Consider the following 15226-nt stretch of genomic DNA (forward strand, 5'->3'; position numbering starts at 1 on the left):
GAAGGATGAAGGATAACTCTTCACCACTGATGTAGTTTCTACGGTTTAGATCAATCTCTCTCCCTTGCCTTTTTTCTGTATTTGTTTAAGTCTATCCCAAACCTACATGGTTTTCCTCCAGCTACCAAAACCTGATTTCCAGTGCCCCACCCTCTCAGGTTAAGAACACAGTCTGTTCTCTGTACCCCACAAGATTCTCCTTCCTAACCTCAAAGCTGACCTGTCCCTATCTAGCCAAATGGCACCCAGAGCCTGTGTCTTGTCCTCAGTCCTCATGATAGTCTTAAGCTAGGTTTTGAGGAATGCTATCCTGCCTGATGCACAGCTTCTTAGACATGTAGCTGGGAAGTACCTGGGGTTCAGAATGGCAGAAGTACTAATTTTTGTACCTGTTCCACCATCACCTTGACTTCTTTCTGAAGGCATCCCTTTCAGTTTCTGGTGACATTAAAATGTGAGAATACAACTTAATTTGGAAGAACAAGAGCTTGATGAAAAAGACAGTATCAGATTTTGCTACAAGACTGTCAGTGTAGTGTTGCATGCTTTCTAAGATAGCTCCCTGCTCATGTGAAGTGGCTGGGTTAATCACAGTGAAAGAGAAGCTGGGGACAAAGAGCACACGTATGTTCCTATGTACATGTTTCACATTAGTGAGTCGGTCTGGTGTCTCCTAGTATAGAAGGTGGGGTAAGATTTATTAGCATGCTTTGTGTAAATATCGTATGTGCTACAGTTTGCCTATCTGTTTTTGTGCTGATAGAGCAAATATAGATAAATTGAAGCAGGTTAAACAGTGGCAACATTATGATACAGTTTGGAGAATATTAGCATTTCTCAGACAGCAGCAAAGCTGTTAGCTGAGGAGTGCCACTCAAGCTCTTCTCAGCTCTGAGTGCAAGAGCAATGGAAGTAGAATAATAGAATCATAGAGTAGGGTTGGAAGGGACCTTAAGATCATATAGTTCCAACCCCCATTCCATGGGCAGGGACACCTCACACTAAACAATGTCAACCAAGGCTCTGTATAACCTGACCTTGAACACTGCCAGGGATGGAGCATTCACAACTTCCCTGGGCAACCCATTCCAGTGCCTCACCACCCTTACAGTAAAGAACTTCTTCCTTATATCCAATCTAAACCTCCCCTGTTTAAGTTTTAACCTGTTGCCCCTTGTCCTATCACTACAGTCCCTAATGAAGAGTTCCTCTCCAGCATCCTTCTAGGCCCCCTTCAAATACTGGAAGGCTGCTATGAGGTCTCCATGCAGCCTTCTCTTCTCCAGGCTGAACAGCCCCAACTGTCTCAGCCTGCCTTCATATGGGAGGTGCTCCAGTCCCCTGATCATCTTTGTGTCCCTCCTCTGGACTTGTTCCAACAGTTCCATGTCCTTTTCATGTTGAGGACACCAGAACTGCACACAATACTCCAAGTGAGGTCTCATAAGAGCAGAGTAGAGGGGCAGGATCACCTCCTTTGACCTGCTTGGTCACGCTCCTTTTGATGCAGCCCAGGATACAGTTGGCTTTCTGGGCTGTGAGTGCACACTGAAGCCAGCTCATGTTCAGTTTCTCATTGACCAACACCCCCAAGTCCTTCTCCTCAAGGCTGCTCTAAATCTCTTCTCTGCCCAACCTGTAGCTGTGCCTGGGATTTGCTCTGACTCAGGTGTAGGACCTTGCACTTGTAATGGTTAAACTTCACGAGGTTGGCATCAACCCACCTCACATCCTTCAGAAGATGCTGATGGAAGGGAGGAGGATCTGTCCCATTTATGCCTGTGAGAACTGGGAGAACAACGGAAGATATTCAGTCTGTGTGCAAAGTCTGGCAATCTTCTCCCAGCCCAGAATAATTGAGCTGAATGGCACTTAAAGCTGTCAACAGAAGATCAAAGTTTAGGTGGAAGGAAACAAGTGGGTGGCTTTATTTTTATTCTTTTTATATTCTCTCTTGGCTTATAGGCAAAATAGGCATTTGCTTTAAAGAAGCTGTGTATTAATCAGTGAGACACTTCGGAGCCTACTGTACTAATATGGGTAGTAAACGGGTACAGCACCTGCAGCCAAGTTTTAAAGAGGATGAACTGAGTAGTGGCAACCAGACACGGGTGAAGATGCCAGAATTCCAAGTGGTGGAGTTGGGGGAGACGTGAACGGGTCAGAGCACAGACACTCTTCAGTCATAATATGTGCTTAATTTTATGGCTGGGAATAGGCCTGTTAAGATGTAGAGAGCTATTTTTAGGTCTATATTAAGCATGTACATAAATATTTCATGGTGGGGAAGTAAAACCTAGTCCTTGGTGTAAAGGACATTAACGCTGGCAGCATGAAATTGGTGTAATTTCTGACGGCCTTTGCATGTAAGTTAAGGAAAGCATGACAGCAGGAGTAAACAAGGAAAGAATGGCTGGAAAAGGGAGAAGAAACATGCAGAACAGTAGCATACAGAATGATATGGGTTAGATAATGAGACCTTCTGATACTGCTAAATTAGTGCCCTGAGAAACTGCACTTTTAGCCTCTCTTAATGTTAGGAAAAAATCCCCAAACCCTAGCATTCTGACTTCTAGTTAATTGCTTTGCTTTAGTATGAACTGCTTTTCTTTAGGAATAACAAATAGAGACATAAGAGTATTTATGCTGTTGACTTTGCAAGGTGTTTATTTTGTTTGAGAGGTGAATGCCAAGAAGTTTTGCATTTATATTAAATACATTCCAGCAGTACAGTGTTTGTTTAAGTATGACAAGAGTATCAAACTTTTTTTCTTACATACTGTTCAGTCCTTAGAGTCAGCACCAAAGTAATATAGTGTGATATTTATTCATATTTGAGGCTGCAGTGCCTTGCAGGTCTGGACTAAAAGAGCATGGTAGATGGTGGTAATCCAAATGAAACTTCTCTTCCTTGAAAAGTTGATTTAAATGAAGATGACTCTGTTGTGTTTTTACTTGCATTTTATTTAATGGCATTTTTTACAAAAGAGTTCTGAGAAATATGGTTACAAAAGGTACGCGGCTAATAGGTCATCACCCATGCAGGAGCTCGCTTCTCTTGTTTTTAGCTAAGAATGAAGGGTTTTAATATTTTCTTACCCTGAGCTTATTATATATGTCACTAAATACCGAGAACACTAAAAGCTACAAACCTTGTGTTTCAGACTACACACCATTGTAGTTAATAATAATCCTGATCTTCCCTGCAGTTGCAGAGCTATTTTTCATTGTTACACTTTAGAAGAAAATAATTTGTAGTATTTTGTCAAAGAAGAGACCACTTTGATTCCTGACAGATGCAAAACTATAATGACAATTGTGTTTAGCAGTCTATGTTGATCAGGTATAAAAAATGCTTTGTGAAGCTGATATCCCATAGGTTTTGATACATTTATATTTCTCTTATAGGTGGTGTTTTCTTGCTTGCTTGTGAAACAGGGAAAGAGTTGTAGTATGATAGAAACAAAGGATGCAAATTCTGGATTTTCATTGCCTTTTTCCCCCATACCTCCCTCATCTCTCTCTCCCTCTCCCCTCCAGGTTTATAAAAATGCTTTTGAAGAAATTGTTCTACACATCTAGAAAGCTACTTATAATAATTTCTTCAAATAGTGTCTTTAAAACCTGAATTATTGTATTCTCTTGCTAAATTTGTCATCCTTGGAACTGGTAATATTGCCACAGAGTTCATTTGTCAAAAGATGCTGAAGTTCCAAGCCAGTAAATGTACCCAACAGTGGGGTTTCTGCAGTTCTCTTGCTTTTACAGTTTGCCATTTACTATAGAAACATTTTTCCCAATGTGGACATTTGTAAATTGGTTGTATTTTAAAACTTGTTTAGTTCAAAATGAATTTCCATCTTAAATTTCCTTTCATTTTCAACAAGGTGAAACACTGTTAGAAACTCAGCTTGAAAATATTTTATAAGGACAAATAAAGGACACAGTTTGTTGAAAACTCATGAGAAAAATACTGCTATTTTTGATCACGTTTGTAGATGAACAAAGACAAGAAATATTGTTGCCGCAGTAAACAGATGCGACTTATTAAATACTTGTTCAAATATAATTGAAAGTGTTTCATAAGGAGTTCTTCGGACTGCTCATGTTGTTTTTAATAGGTCTTTTCATGGGAAATTCTCAGAAGGCTGAGGGTAAACTAGTGTCATGGTATTTAAACACAGGCAATTACAGGCCTGTCAGCTTCTCATCAGTCTCACACAAAAATAATGTAACAGCTGAAAGCCAAGATCAATTAGCGAGGACTTAAAACACAGTAGTATAACACATGCCAATCTAGGTTTTCATAGACTATATTTTGCAAAATGAAATTGACAGGTAAATGCAGTTATTGGATTTTGTTACTAAACCTACTAATATGTAGTAACAGCAGTGGTGGTACTATACGTTGTGTTTAACAGGGTTATAACAGGGTTGTATGTAACTTGGTTCCATTTGATATTTTATTAAATGAAAATGATACAATATCAATGTGACACACATTAAGTATTCCTGGCTGGCTGACAGGCCTCAAAATGTAATCATGAGTTGTGAATCATCAGGTTTTTTAGTGGGATGCTGTAATGATTCATGATTATCTCTGCTATCTGATAGCTTTATCAGCAGTCAGTCAGTTGACTGCTACTAGCTTTTCCAGATGAAGATTTCTGGGGTGTTATTTAATGAAAAAGTCTGTTTGGTAACAGCCCATGATCACCCAAGGAAACAACCAGATGTTAGTAGCCAAAGTCAAAATTGTCTACCTATGAGCAAGGAAGGTGACCTTCCTCTCTCCCCAAATGTGAATGTGTCTTAGCAAGCACTGACTTCAACTGTCCTGAAGGTCAGAAAAGCTCAGCTGAGTTTTTTCTGTGATAATAGGATTGAAATAGGCCAGTGTGATCCATGTACCCCTGCCATGAGACAGACACAGGCTAGAAAGAATGTGTGGTTTTGAGTCTGGTTACTTACTAGATAATTTAGCAAGAGTTGTAAAGCAACTTTTAAATTAGGACTGACTTTTTCTTTTTTTGAAGCAATGAATTTATTGCTATTATGTTTGTTGGACATGAAATTATAAGGTCGAATGTAGGGGAAATGTGCTGAATAGGTCATGGTAGAGGATCAGTATGTCTCTTCTGATGTTATCAAATATTTGTGTTAATAACAGTTAATTTTTAATAGGGTTCCACCACCCACATAACTATTTCTTTTCCTTACAGAAATCTTCTGTTCCTTAATCAAAGAACCATACAGAAGTAATTCCATGGAACTGGAATATTGACAAATTAGCCCAGCTTCCGTAAAGGACTGTAAAATGGAGCCAATTACATTCAAAGTTAAGAAGCACCAAATACCAAATGATTTCTCAGCAAGTTTCAGTCTCCAGCTCGTTGGTTCTCTGCCAGTGCATTCCCTAACCACCATGTCAATGCTGCCTTGGATTGTGGCAGAGATCCGGATGCTCAGTGCAAAGTCTTCCAAAGAAGAACCTAGCATCAGCCAAATCCGACTGTATGTTTCACCAGAGAGTTTGAGATGTGAACCAGACACTGGGAAAATCCAGCAGTGGGACCCTTTGAATTATTCAGGTTTGTTTGAATACAAGCCACAGCATGTCCACAAACTGATACACAACAGCCATGATCCAAGCTACTTTGCTTGTCTGATAAAGGATGGAGCAGCAAATCATCAAAGTATCTGCTATGTATTTAAAGCTGACGATCAGACAAAAGTAAGTAAAAAGAAAAAAAAAATTGACCAGAGCAAGCAGCCCTGGAGTTGCTTTTGTGCTGTTTGAAACTTTTCACTACAGTGGAAGATCTTAAGCTTGTATTTACAATTAGAGATTGGATCTCACTAAAACGTATTGACAAGCATCACTTTACTTGACGTTAATGATTCCATTGAGTTTGAACTGTACAATATGTGAAGTGAAAAGTGTATAAATCTTCTACAGAATCAGAGCCTGAATTTCATCAGCTTAAAAAACACTCACGTTTGGCATATGGGCTGAAATCTTGTCCCTCAAGTCAGTGAGAGTTTTTCTGTTGATGTCACTAGGGCTAGGATTTCACCCTTGAGTCACAGTGAACTTTATCTAATCCTTCGGTCAGACCTCTCAAATTTCTGTTTTCCTGAGTTGAGACCTACGTGACTGGGAAATAGAGATAACCCCTTTCTCAGAAGAAGGAGTGGGTAGGGTGGAGACTTAGTATGTAGGATACCTCCAACCACAGGATGCTGTGGAAACTTCTTCCTAGCTCTGTAATCCAGAGCCTCGTGGGAGGTGTTGGAGGATGAGAGAGAGACTGACCACGCTGCAGTGCTGTGACTGTGACATGCAGGCTTGCTGCTGCATGCTGTGAGACAGGAGTTGGGTGTGCATGTCGCATGCTGTGGGTGAGATTTGGCTCAGTCTGCATTTCTTAGGAACAAGTTGTGTCCTTGCTGAAAAGGTGAAAGCATTAAAAATAGTCTCTTATTTTGTTTGAGGCCACTGTGAGACAATAACTCTCGTAATGTGAGTAGGATTTGGCAAAAAGCTGCTGTGACCTACTGGGGACAAACCAGTGACATATCCTTCACCTCTTGAGTGCAGACTGTAGTTATAATGTTGGAAACCAGCATATTACTACATGCTGCTTGCTTTACTCATAGGAGATGTCCTGCTGAAGCACCATGGAGGTATTATATGCATATACACCACACATGGAATTTATGCCAACCTGCACAATCGAAAAACATTGTATGGTTCCAAATCTGTGGTCTCGAGCTTAGAGCTCAAAACATATGGAAACAGGTTTAGTTAAATCCACCCCAGATAAAAAGTCAGTTCCAGTAAATTAGAAGGCAAATATGTTGTAAATCATAAGCATTCAAGTGAGAAATCCTGTCAAGTTAATACCAAATTTGTATATGTACTGGAGCAGAAATAAGGAATAGATATTTCAGAACTTGGTGTTGAATAAATGCATTCGTAAATGCATTTTGCAGTTTTCTCATGCACTTATTTTTGCTCATGATATTACAGGATTATGGTGAGTACACAGCACTGATCATCCCTGGTGCATTTTCTTTTGCAGCAAAGGACTGAGGTACTTTTTCCTAGACATGTTTGAAATTAGAGAACAAAATAAGTCTCCTGTTACATTTGCAGCTGTGTCTACATCTTTTTGGAGAAAACACCTAGAATTTTGGGGTGCTTATTTTAACTGCTTAGGGCCAGATTTGAGCAGCTCTGTGTCCTTTCAAAAACTACCCTTTACCTGGGCTCTTAACTTGCCTTGATTGCAAGGGTTGTTTCTCCTGACTTTTTTGCAGGCTAGGTTCCTCATTAGGAGGTAGACATCTAATTAGCATTTGTGGATCTATGTTTTAACAACATGATAATGGGCATGTCAAGTGTTCTTCTCATCTTCTAAAGTGAAGCCCTTCCAGTTTCACTTAAATACAGTGCGACTAATGATTAATCTTGTGCTTTGCAGGGTGTTGTTACTCTGCCCTGAGTTGTTATTCTGTAATTCCTTTTAGCTAACCAGTACTTCTATATTTATCAAGAGGAATGAAATTATGTTACCTGTTTTGCAGATACCCAATTTGCAAGCATAGGAGTGGAGTGTATACCTTTGTTACAAACTGAGCTGTTTGTTAAAAGTGAGTGAATTAGGATGAAGAATTTGACACTATATTGCTGCAGCTTATGTTCAGTTTCAGAAGAAACAAATTTTAGAAACTGGACCTTTGCAACCTATGTGACACAACAGATTCCCGTGAACTCTTTACCCAGTAGTCTTAGACATCCAAACTTATGTGATAATTGCACTTAGTCTATTTCTTTTTTTCTTTTGGTGGGGGAAGGGGCATGGGCATGACAACCCAGCAAAACGACAACAACCAAACAAACCCCCAACAACTGGTTTTACAATTACAATAGTTCTGTAAACTGCAGGAGTTACAGTTCTTTGTATCTGCGTAGATAAATCCCTAGTAGGGCTGTATTTGATAGAGTTCTCAGGTTAGGGCAGGTCTAACTCAGAATTTGAAGTGAAAGATACTTTGTGGCTTTGCAAATTCTGAATATATTCCCACGTTAGGGTAAATAGAATAAAAAAGGACAGAGGGATGTCTGTTGGAGGAGTGGGGAGATTAGTATGTTAAGATGAAAGTAGGTAAGTAGAAGACTAAACAGTGAAGGCCTTTGAAGAGGAGTATGAGAAACTTGCAGTTCCTTCATACAGACAAATAGCACTGGAGGTGGTAGAAAGTACAGAACACCAGGATTGGTCGGGCTTCTAGCATCAGTGTTGCAGTTAGGCAGGAGTTCATTAACTACAGTCCATTACCTGTGGTTGTATTGAGAACATATTGAGCAAGAACATATACTTGATTAATGAGGGATTATCTTACTGTTTAATATGAAAGCATTTTGTTAATGGGAAATGATTTCTTTTCCTGGGTAATATTTAGCTCAAAATTAATGGGTTGTGGGAACATGTAATTTTTTTTCTGGATATGAATACAGGACTGTTAGGTTCATTGTTGCTCCATTACCAGCATGTTCACTTTAGAAATCAGTAGACAGGTAATCAACATTAAATAATGTCAGGATTCTTTGCAAGGAATTCTTTGTTCTATTCCTCCTCAGAAATGAAAGAAAAGGCAGAGCCCCACTGTGGTCTTTGTCTTCATTCTGTAGGATCTTGTATAGTTATTTCCATGGCATCATCATGTCAGTATATAGCTCACTTTCCCTGCTGGTGCTGCAGTAAATAGGAGAGGATGTAAGAAGTTTCCTGTCAGACTGCTCCTTGGCACATTATTTGAAAACAAGCACATGGATATAGAGATCATTCCACTCCACTTAGTACGAGAAGGATGGTTTTACACTGCATACAGAGAACTTTTATGGGTTAGAGTTACCTTTCTAAACAGATCTGTTGAATATGGGATACAGAGCATTTTTCCTTCTCTATGCATAACTTCAGTAAGTTTCCAGTAGTTACAGATAGTGGAGTGTTTTATCCCTTCACCCTCATTCTGTGGAAGTGTTGATGGGGCCTCATGACTGAGTAATTTCTGCCTGAGGGTGGGGCTGAACCATTAATGCATATTCTTTGTAGGTGCTCACGAATGAGCTGGATTCAATTATATTGCCTGCAGGGTATTTATGAAAACTACTGACAGGTCATTGATTCGGATTATGCATATTGTGTTGAGTAATGGTGGTGGAAGCTGAGGAAGCTCTCCTGTAAATCTCTGCTTGCAGAACAGTACCTTCATCATCAAACACAGCTTTGTTGAACAGCTTGGCCACAGTGCTTGGGTACTGTAGGGATTGTGATGGCATAAATGAAAACATACATGCTACCAGACTACATATCTTCCCATCTGACATTTGCTTACGTTCTACAGAAATGTCAGATAGTATTGACATCATGGTTGTTGAAAAATAAATACATTAAAACTTATTTTTGGCCTACACTACAGATGTGGTAGATTGAAAGTGTTTGGAACTGTACGTGAGGTGTGCTGTTTCCTTCATGAGCTCATTCTCCACGATCACAGCATGGTTCTTCCGTAGGACACCTTGCTTTAGTGCATCATTCACTCTGAGGAGTGAAAGAGATAGATAACAAGAAGCTAATGGCATACTGTCCTGGAATATCTCTCTCCACTAAACTCAAAGTAACCAAAACATTACAGAAGAAGAGTAATTCCTGCTCTTAGTTTCAGTTTGGAGAAGTAATTCCACATGCCATTATGTTGATCTTTATTTGGTGTATCAAATCATTTTGCTTAGGTATGTTTAATCTAATGTGATGGATGTTTTGGCTGGCAAACGGAATACTGTTCACTAGTTTACCTGATCATGCCCTGGGCTACTTTAGATTTAAAGGAAGTTAAGGTTGTACTGTCCTTTATTATATTTTTTTATTTGTTGTAAGTAAAGAATAACAATCCTAAACTTAATGGTTTCACAGAAGTATGAGTCAAAGAGGGCATTCAGTACCTCGGCCTTTTCCATGTCCTGTACTTCATTGAGAAGCAGGCCCACATTTTACATAGTTTTCTTTGTGTCATCTATGTAGCAACAGATGCCCCTTTTGTTACCTTTCACATCCCTTGCCAGATTCAACTCCAGGTTGGCTTTGGCTTTCCTAACCATGTCTCTAAGACAGTGTCTACATATTTCTCTCAGGTTAGCTGTCCCTGCTTCTACCCTCTGTATTCTCCTGGTTTATGTTTGAGATTTTCCAGGAGCTTCTTGTTCATCCATGCAGGTTTTTTTTTTTTCTTGGTCATTTGAACAGACTGCTCTTGAGCTTGAGGCTGAATAACAACCAGCATTCTTGGACCATCATCTCTCCTGGGCCATTATTCCATGGTACTTTTTCAAGTAGATCCCCGAAGAGGCCAAAATCTGCTCTTCTCGAATCCAGGGTTACGATCATGCATTTTGCCTTGCTTCTCATAATCCTGAGCTCCACCATCTCAGGGTCACTGCAGCCAAGGCTGCCTTTGACCTTCATATCCCCATCAAGCCTCTCCATGTTGGTAAATATGAGGTCTGGCAGAGCACCTCTTCTCATCACCTCCTCTGTCACTTGGATCAGCAAGGTGTCATCAATGTTTTTAAGAAATTTGCTGGGTTGACTATGCCCTGCTGTGTTGTTCCTCCAGCAGATACTTGGGTGGTTGAAGTCCCTCATCATGAACAGGGTTTGCAAATGTGAGTACTATACTGAAAGTACTACACTAGAGGTACTAGCTGTCTGTAGAATGCTTCATTCACAACTTTTCTCTGCTCACAGGGTAAAATAAATTCCTTTGTGCAAGGTAAAAGTCAGCAGACAGTGCTGTCACCTTTTTTTTAGTTAAGCAGATGCTAAGAATGTTTGAAAGTTTCTCCTTTTTTCTTTCTGTGATATGAACTGGGGGGTTAGAGAATTTGAGAGAAAGCCCAGAACCTTGAGCCTGATGTCTTGTAAGGAGAAGTATTTCTGTGACATTTATCAATGACTAATACATAACTAGAGTATAAAGGAATGTAAAATGTTCAGTTCTCATTTTGTAAGGGTTTAGTTCTTCTGGTTTAGTTCTTCTCCCCCCTGCAAGAGTATGGACAGAAGCTGTCATAACAGCCTGTAATACATACTTGTGTTTACCAGAGCTGTTAATGTTATAATGGCAAAACAATGAATAGAACTGTTCTGTTCCATCTGATAAACACTGCTTTTGCTCATGATTTAAGCAGGATCACAGCAGCACAACACATGCACAAGTCTGCTCTTTTATTCTGAATCTGTTCTGTAGTGTCATAAATCAGGGGCAGCTTTTGGCCTGGGAACTGGGCTGCTAGCAGCTCAGGAGTGTTGCTATGAGAGTTGCAGTGCCCGTATGGTTGCAGTGGACTGGGACACCTGCTTGAGACCTGAGCCTGGTCATAGACTCTGTGCCAAATCTGCCTCATGGCAGACACAGATAAGTATCCCTGAGGCACTTTTTAAAGTGTAGCACTTGCCCTGCTTTTGAGCTCTTCGGTTACAACCCTAATCTCGCCTTTTGTTAAAGGTCTTAATTTTTGAGGTCCAATTGCTTTAACAGTTACTATATTTTTTAAACAACCTTCACCTACTTTTGTGAGGTACTTAGGCACTTAAGTAGATCATGCTGTATTACCTGGAATGCAGTACTTATTACATCTTGTTTGTGATCTGATTATGTGCTGGAGAAGCTGGTTTCAGATAATCAACATGTAGCTCCCTGTGAGCTGCACAGAACTGATGTGAGTGAACTTCACATTATTCATCTATAAAAGGAATGGCAGAGCCCAGTGAACTCCAAAGCAGTTGTTGGGAGGCTTAGCTTCATGACTGAGGATTGTTACACAACTTGTTTTTACATTAGGCTCTAAGATGTGGCCTCACTAAGTATCTCATTTTTAATAGCACCATTTCCCTTTCAGAAAAGAATTCAGGCAAGATAATTTTAAAGATAGAGGTGATCTTTTCCTACTGTATTTTACTGCTTGATAAGTCTAACGAGATTAAAACATGTCTGTGCTTTTGCAAAAAATATAAAACGCTGAAACAAAATAATGAAACTGGACTTATTTCAGTGCAGCTGAGAGCTTAATTTGGCTGGTTTCTGCCTCCTGTTTGTATTCACCTTTGTTTTTTTTCTGATGAAATCTACATAAATGCAAACTGCTAATAACGCTGTTTGGTTTAGGAAGTCTTGCCTGTCTCCCAAATGCTAACTGGAGAAATTAATGTTAAAAAAACCCCAACAAAACACCACCAACCCCCCCAACCCCCCCACCCCCCCCCCCCCCCAAAAAAAAGAAACAAAACCAAAAAACAAACAATAAAAAACAGAAGAAAAAAAAATGAGCAGAACAAGTGAAACATCAAATACATCATTGTGTGCATACGTAGCCTGGTTATAAAGTAGGTCAAAGTTTAGCTGTGTAAATCTTAATAGCATGTCCTGTGTAATTCAAACAGCCAGCTGTGCTTTGGACACTCTCACAATTAATCAGGATTTATACTTATCCTAAGCCTAGAGCATAACTGTGACTAGACCAGCTCTATCCTGTGATCTATTCAAAAGATTCATGTATGTGAACTCTTCTTTCAGGATGCTTTAGTGGACAATGAACCTGTCCCTAGCAGCATTGTCCCAAGCCTTTATGGGGCTCTTGTCAGACCCTATAGTGACTTTGTGCCATTCTGGCTCAGCTAAGTGCTCCCGTTTCACCCTCATTTTACAAGAAATATTGTATGATTTCCCTCAACCTCATGTATGATTGCTACACAGAGGAAGTAATTTGTGCAATACCAATGCTGTTTCCTGACTTAGAGATGAAATCTTACCAAGGAAGATGAAATTAATCACATGGTTTGTAAGGAGATGCCAATTCCCATTCTTACAGTGGCAGCAACATGAAATTATATTTTCTTGTGATTTCTTCCATTTTCTAAATCATGCAGAAATTTCTGCTACAGAATGACTGATTAGTGTAGGATTTTATATCAGATGACACTGTTAGCAAATTTTTCAACTTAAATAACAGTGAAAGTATCTATGTGTTACTTATGCTTCTATGTGCACTTCATTTTAGAACCAGTGTTCACACCAAGATTATTTATTGTTCCTTCACTTTTTCTGGTGGGGATTGTAGCAGATATACAAAACAGTGGAACTGAGGCAAAAATCTCAGTAGCAGATTTGTGACCAAGATTCTCACCTGACTGGTAACCATTCCTTTTGTCTGACAAGGTCTGATAGTTACAGCCTATGAAACCCAGTACAGGCAATTGGAGCCATAATATTAAAGCATTCTCCAGAGTCAGAGTTTCCTTCAGAAACTTCCTCTTCACATAGTGAAGAGCTTCCTTGCATATCTCCAAAGAGAAGCTCACTCTTAACATCTTCACCCAGTCTGAGTGCAGCTTTTCCACTAGTTTCGTGTTACACTGTGGTATCACTCAGTGGGCAGTTCAGAGCAATTTAAATATTCCAAAATATTGTGACCATCTTCCTAAACTTTGCAAGAGTTTGGTGATGCTGTAGTCTTCCAATTTGATTGGAAAACTAATGTGAAAATTTGGGTATTTGTTCAGTCCACACAGTTCTCAAAGTACAGTGTTGGTCTAGAGATGAGAGACTATGTTCATCTACACATTACCCCAGCACTAAACATATTAAATTCCTTAGCTTCACAAGTGGTAACAATAACAAAGTAGGTTACAACAAAGTTATTCAGCTCATCTTACTGTAGTGCAGTAAAGTCTGCCTTCTGCAAAGGTGTCAGAGGCAATACACACAAAGTAAGTGAATGGGTCTCTTCACCACCTTGGAGCCTAAGCCTAGTCAGACCTGCAGCTTCAAGCCTACGCACAGCTCACTGAAATTTCTGGGCAAATAATACAGAAAGTGGGAGTTGCACCTGTGAGAAAGTTCTGAGTGAGAAAGAAAATTAGTCTAGAAACCCAGGTTATATATACAGAATGAAGAGTTTAGAATGTACTGTTTGATCTATAGTAACACTGGATATTAAGCTGAATTTACAATACTACAGAGAGCAATAATTAATGATAAAAGAACTCCAGTGTATTTCCAGCAGTTACCCACTGCTGTGGCTTGCTGAAACTAAATTAAGACTAGGGGATGTTTGGAAGAATGCTGCGTTATTGACCTCCAAGCACAAGTCAGCCTAATCTTGATTTAGTAGATGTTTTTTATTTTCATTTAATTAATGATTTTAAAGAATATAATGTATGCATACTTATGTTTTAAAATTAATTTTGTGGGTACATGGTGCAATGATATTTATGTGCAATTTAATCCAGAAAGCGCATTTGGGGGGGGGAGGGCAGGGGAGAGGAAGGAGTGGAACTGCTTTGAAAAACAACAGTTTTAATCAAATATCAGTCTTACTTAATACAGTGTTAGTTTTCATGGCACACAGTACAATAACATATTGAGGACAGTGTAATTTAGTTCATGAAAGAGAGCATTCAGAGCATGTACAATCTGTTTTTAGACATGTGGGAAGATAGCTTTTGTCAAATATGTGAATAAACAAAGGTTATATCTGTCACGTACGTTAGTATAGTCTCCCCAGACAGACTCAGGAGTGGTTCTGGCATGAGTCAGATTATAGGACTGGGTCTTACATCACTGATTTTCCTGAAGGCTAGTAAAACCAAAACCTATTTTCCCTGCTTCACAAGTTTCTTTGAAAAGCTTGGTCTTTAGCTCACTTGGTTCTACTTAAACATTCATATTCAGGCAGCTGTTTTCTTTTTTGTTTTTTTCTTTTCAGATTCTAAAATGGCCCTAATTTGTCAAATTCAAGCCATCCACATTGAAATATGAAGGTATCAATTCATAGATTATGATACTGAGTAATCACCTTCCTGAAATAGCTCCTTATTTTTCCATGCAATTGGCTTTTCATGTAGAGTTTTGCCTGCATTGGGCTGATATTTATGCTGTGCCCTCAAGGTCATCAGATGTGGGTTCTCTGGCTGAAGTGGAGCAGAAAACCAAAGCAGAGGAGGCATATATAACTGCTTATTTACTTTAGCCGAGCAATCTCCCATCCTGTTATATGTCAAAGTGAATAACAGTAACAAATCACTGTCGTAAAACCAATGCTTTCCCTTGCCCAGTGCAGGCACTGTTGTTATATATTTCTGGGGTTTTTTACTCTCTC

At 39.4% G+C, this 15226-nt stretch overlaps 1 protein-coding gene across 3 annotated transcripts in view; it reads left to right on the forward strand.

Annotated features, from left to right (window-relative positions):
* Positions 1-15226, forward strand: part of TBC1D1 (TBC1 domain family member 1) — a 103818-nt gene that overhangs the window by 3061 nt on the left and 85531 nt on the right. For all 3 annotated transcript variants that reach the window (XM_005149136.3, XM_031048964.2, XM_031048963.2), the window contains exon 2: positions 5223-5734. In XM_005149136.3, the coding sequence (XP_005149193.1) occupies positions 5318-5734 (417 nt within the window). In that variant the 5' untranslated portion in view covers positions 5223-5317. The remainder of the gene's footprint in view (positions 1-5222; positions 5735-15226) is intronic.

The sequence above is a fragment of the Melopsittacus undulatus genome, chromosome 7, assembly GCF_012275295.1.
Source record: "Melopsittacus undulatus isolate bMelUnd1 chromosome 7, bMelUnd1.mat.Z, whole genome shotgun sequence".
NCBI classification, from domain to species: domain Eukaryota; kingdom Metazoa; phylum Chordata; class Aves; order Psittaciformes; family Psittaculidae; genus Melopsittacus; species Melopsittacus undulatus.